Consider the following 5,218-nt stretch of genomic DNA (forward strand, 5'->3'; position numbering starts at 1 on the left):
AAAACATAATCCTGTCCATTTTCATTCCATTTTGAAATGAAAAGTTTCAGTCGGAAGAATCAAGAAAGGAACCATTAATGTTGAATTTAAAGAATGTATAGATCAATAATCAGGATGGTTAATACTGATGACCGTACATTTTAAGTAATACAAGTTTTTCTTTGGCTACCGTGACCTCTTTTTGAAAATGAGTATTAAAATTAGTTTATGGGCAAAAAAAAAATGAGACGTCATTATTTTTCGCGGCGCAGTAAAAATGTTTTATTTTTCTAAAAAAAAATTGTGGTAATTCGTTCTTTTCTTCTTCTCTGGACCATTCTGAAAAAAACCATGAACGCGTTCGTTTTTTTTGAAAAGTAAGTACATTAAAATCAGAGATCACACAAACTTCAAACAAGACTCTAATGTTGTCATTCAATAGCTTAATGTGTCAATTAACACTTCTGGTGTTCTTTCTGTCTGTTTTTTCTCGCTTCTTGGGAAATCTTCTCCTTGTTTTCCTTCGGGAAAGTGTAACTGCTCTCGTGTCTCCTGTGTGGCTCTTGGTCTTTGCTGGTCGGTCACGACGCAAAAATCCACCGGTGCCAATTGGCGAGATCTTTGTGCTTGGTGAGCATGGGATTCAACCCATCACTGCCATGAACAAAGCATCTGTTGCTTCTTTGTCTTCCACTCCCCCTCCTGTCCACGTGGCTCCTCCGGCCTCTTCAATTCCCGCCGTCGTCAGTGGTCGACATTCCTTCGTGGCTTCTCCTCCTCCACCCCAAATCACCCAACAACCACGACGTTGTTACAGCTTGGATTGTGCTTGCTTGGCAGGACTTCCTTGTTTGAGTGGAGGTTTGGTTCCGGCGAGACGTCCTCTCCCGCGCCAGAATCAGTTTGCCCCTTCTTTGTCCTTGGTTTGTGCCGTGTGGCAGAATGAAGTAGCCTTGGGACCTGGTCCTAATTCGTTTGTTGGTGGTTCAGACCCTCGTTGTGAGGCCGGTGCTTCTTTGTGCCGTCGTGAGGTTTTCGTGGCTTCTGCCTCTTCTTTGGTGTCTCCTCTTGGTGACTGCCCTTCTCTTGCGGTTTCTTCCCCTTCGGGGGATAACGCATCTACAACGGTTTCTTTCCCTTCGGGGGATAACGTTGTAAAAGCGGTTTCTTTCCCTTCGGGGGATAACGCTTCCTTTGCCGTTTCTTCACCTTGTGGAGATAACGCGCCCATCGCGGTTTCTTTCCCTTCGGGGGATAACGCGATCCCGGGAGAGCCTTCCTTGATGGAGGGTATCGCTTCTTTTTTGGTGACATCTTCCTTGGAGGATGACATCGATCCGGCGTTTTCTGTCCGTCTTGGGGATGACGTTTTTCCTTCCGTCGTTGGTGGTTCGTCGGTTGGTCTTCGTTGTTTGGAAGTACCTCCTCCTTCTCCTTGTTCGGTCGTAGGTCAGGAATGGCCAGATGCAGTTTCTGTCTCGCCCTCTGTGGTCAGTCCTTTCCCTTCTTCGGCCTCTCCCGATGTGGCATCTGCTTGTTTCCCTCCAGTCTCGTCTGGTGGATCGGCTTTGGAGGATTTGCACTCTCTCCCGGCTTCCTCGGTGAGCTTATCATCGCCCGCTTTTTTCCCTCGCCCTTCTTTCCGTCTTTCTTCTGACGGCGCGAATTCCGAGGAGTTGCGCTCTCCTTCTCTCTCTCCTCTCCTTAGAAAAGGTAATCTCGCCTCGCCTGTTTTTCGGCCCCCTCCGACCTTTAGGGAATTAGTCGATGCCGCTTCCCTGCCAGTAGGAATGACTTTGCTTCCAAAGACTCCAGACTGGTCACCTGTCGCTTCATCGTCTGCTACTGTGGATTCGCAAGTAGGAGAAAAAAGAAGATCTCGTTCTCCTTCTCCCCCTTTTTCACCTCGTCGTCGGGTCACCCCTCTTCCTGCTGAGGACACGTTTGCGTTGCCTCCTCCTGCTCTTACTTCTTCTGTCGCTCCGGTTGTGGCGTCTTCGTCTTCTGGGGTTTCTTTGGCTTTTTCTGCTGCGTCGGTGGCCACAGTTGCTGTTACCCCTTCGTCTGTGTTTGCTGCTGCTGCTGCCTCTGCGGCAATCGCCACGTCTTCCCCTTCTCCCGTGGTTTCCGGTGCTCCTGCTGCCTCTGCAGCCAGTGTTGCTTCCTCCACTTCGGCAGTGCCTTTTTCTTCTTCTGTCCCTTGGGTTGAGCCTGTGTTTCCTTGGTGGGATTTGGACTTTGAGAAATTTAGGGACCCATTTGGCAAGATAGGTACGTATCTTTATCTTACGAAATACTTTTAAACTATGTTACTAATTAACCTTTATAATGTTTTTAGAACCGAAAGAACGAAGAAAATCTTTCTTCACTCGTCCTCCTGGTCCTTCCAGGTTGTAATAAAGCTTTTTTTTAACCATGGCGTCTATTATTACGTACGACTACGGAGGTTAATTTTAATTGGGTAACGGGTGCATTCGGGACAGAGACTATGTGGTTTATGGCTTTAAAGTTGGAGATGGTCTGTAAAGACGTTTAATTGAAGCTAGAAAAGAATATTTTGAAATCGAACGGTCCCAGACCATTGATTTATTGCTACTAAAAACACCTAGTTCCATAAAACATATCACAACATAGCGATTAAAGTGTGTTAGGGATTTCGGTTATTTAGTAACCTTTCTAAACTAATTACATGCAATGACCGACGAGATAGACTAAATGTAAAAAGTTCTTGGCCAACATTACTATAGTTTGAACGGACCTGCCAACGTTTTAAGCTGCACATATATAATATGGTTCACTCGTAGTTTAGTACCGAAACTGGATAAAAACCGCATCCTGTTTTTGCCAATATGACCGTGTATCTAGTTAAATAGACCTTTTTTTAGGAAGGTTAATTCGTATATTTATGGACTACAATTTGGTTCGAGCAATAGTTAATTTTATTTTTGCTTTAAAAACGTATGCACTTGGATCTGAATGATAATTAATCTACCATTAAGCTATTAATGTTTAGTTTACATGCAGTTAAATTCGTCATTTGCTTTGTTAATTCAGTGCTTAATAGTGATATTAGACGTGTGTTACTTTGGTGTATGATTACGTTGTGTACATAGTGTTTGATCAAGAAGTTTTGCGCGACAGGGTCTACTTTTTGATCTTTTTGAAATGAAAATGCAGTGTTCATTTCAGGTTACAGTGCATCTTCTGAGCAGTTCCTAACGTGTTCTGTAATATTTGAGCATTCATTTCCGACTAGTACAAGTAATATAAAAAGCAAATTTATTTGTAGCCAGATGTTTTCTTACATGTATTATTCCATCCGTTGTTTGCTTTGCCATTTTAAAATGTCTTTTTGTTCATTCTGTTGCATATTTTTACCACTTTAAAATGTCGTTTTAATCATTCCGTTGCACGTTTATTACTTTAAAGCATCACATAATCGAAAAAAAGTTTACGTATATATATATATGCAAATCTGTGAAACAATGGGGGTATAGAAAACGATTTTATTGGTATCTTATTTTGTATTTTCAATTCGAAGCAACTGAACGTGCATCCATATCATCACCAGAAAAAAAATTAAACGGAAATATCAATTAACTTACTATCAACAAGATATAACGACAAAAAAAGTCTTTCAATAAACCTCATAAAGAGCCAAGGGATCATAAGGTATAGCAGCATATAAGACTAAGAAAAAAGTTGGACTTCCCTGAGAAATACAGCCTAAAATAAAAAAATGTAGCCTAAAATAAAAATAAATCGTCCTAAAATTAGAAAATACAGACTAAGGGCCCTCACAAGCAACAAAATTATTTTTTTAAAGATCCCGATTAAGGACTTTATTATTATTATTTTTTTTTTGTGAAAGGTTACTTCAGACTTCCAAAAGAAAGCTTTTTCCAAAATCCATGACGTTGCTTTTCAATGACCCTTTTTGAACGATTAAAATATAAAGTTCACTCAAAATGCTAACCTATCTGTTATTATTTTTCAAGGACTCTATTGTTTCGATATACTTTTTATTTCTAGAGAAAACAAAATGAACCTATCTCAAATTGTTACAGTAGTTGCTTAATCGTCATAAATGTTATTTGGACTTGATGATGATATGAATATTATTATGGAATCAGACATTTCTACACTTTACCGACAACAAAGTCTCCACTACAGTTTTATTGCATTCTCGATGTTGCGTGTTACATCAGATCGTGAAACTCCCAGTGTTGAAGAGGTGCACTACCAGTAGAATTAGCAGCGTCTCGTCTGGTTCTGAACGTATCACATAGGCTAATCCACTTGTTATTCGTCGCTGCAAAGTCCTTTCTACCGTTGATAGCGTCACTGGCATTAAAATCATCTTCCGTTGCCTTGTTCAAGTTCAGCTTTGCTTGAGGTGAGCGAATAACACCCACGTTTACAACGTAATCGGAAAACAACTCGATCAAAACGTTGGTGCTTGCTGAATCCCATATGAAGAAGTTAATGGTAGTGTACTTTTGAAAAGGCATTTTGTTAAATAAAATTGGATAGTTAAAAATTGGTAAAGCAAAATGAAGAGGATTACAAACACAACTCTTTTATCAAAAAAACAAAAACAAAAACATTGGTGAGTTCAGTAGCCCAATTTGGCTGATTTTTTATCTGATAGAAGGATTCTTGGGTCGTTGGATTTTAATCCTTTATTCGGATATTTCAAAAATTTTGGCACCGGAGAAAATTCGATGTTATTGTTGATCGCCTGTATATATCCATTTATTTTTTTATTCATCTATTTGGCAAAATTGTAACCTTTCACAAAAATAAAATAATAAAAAAAAAAATAATAAAGTCCTTAATCAGGATCTTTAAAAAAATATTTTGATGCTTGTGAGGGCCCTAAGGCCCCTCTGGAGCACACAAAAAAAAAATTTTAATCGTCCAGATTTGGGATATTTTTTTTTCTTCTCCGTTTCCTTTTTTTTTTGGTTAAAGGTTACTTGAGATTTCCAAAAGATGTTTTTTTCAGATACCGTAGATATGTAAAAAAAGGAGAAAAAAAATAAAAATTGTAAGTTCATGGTGGTACAATTTCACGTCCGGATGTTCAAAAAAATGAACCGGTGGTACACTTTTACCAGAACGTGCGCCGCTGTGTATGTTTTAATTAGAAAAACGGTAATGCAACGTGCAAAAATGTTGATTCGTGATTTGCTTTCATCTATTTTGCAAGAGGAAGGGAATACAATTGTTCATTTAA

At 39.6% G+C, this 5,218-nt stretch overlaps 2 protein-coding genes across 2 annotated transcripts; one reads left to right on the forward strand and one right to left on the reverse strand.

Annotated features, from left to right (window-relative positions):
* Positions 1–330: 330 nt before the first annotated feature.
* On the forward strand, positions 331–2,376 carry EV154DRAFT_570745 (uncharacterized protein; the record flags this gene model as incomplete). Its single annotated transcript, XM_051606214.1, has 3 exons — positions 331–356; positions 422–2,250; positions 2,318–2,376. 3 exons carry the CDS (start codon positions 331–333, stop codon positions 2,374–2,376), a joined length of 1,914 nt encoding a protein of 637 aa, XP_051451191.1.
* Positions 2,377–3,771: 1,395 nt separating this feature from the next.
* Positions 3,772–4,857, reverse strand: EV154DRAFT_607558 (uncharacterized protein). Its single transcript, XM_051607618.1, has one exon. The coding sequence runs from the start codon at positions 4,488–4,490 to the stop codon at positions 4,179–4,181; it is 312 nt and encodes a 103-aa protein (XP_051451192.1). The 5' UTR covers positions 4,491–4,857; the 3' UTR covers positions 3,772–4,178.
* Between the last annotated feature and the right edge of the window lie 361 nt (positions 4,858–5,218).

The sequence above is a fragment of the Mucor mucedo genome (assembly GCF_025094135.1).
Source record: "Mucor mucedo strain NRRL 3635 chromosome Unknown EV154scaffold_198, whole genome shotgun sequence".
NCBI classification, from domain to species: domain Eukaryota; kingdom Fungi; phylum Mucoromycota; class Mucoromycetes; order Mucorales; family Mucoraceae; genus Mucor; species Mucor mucedo.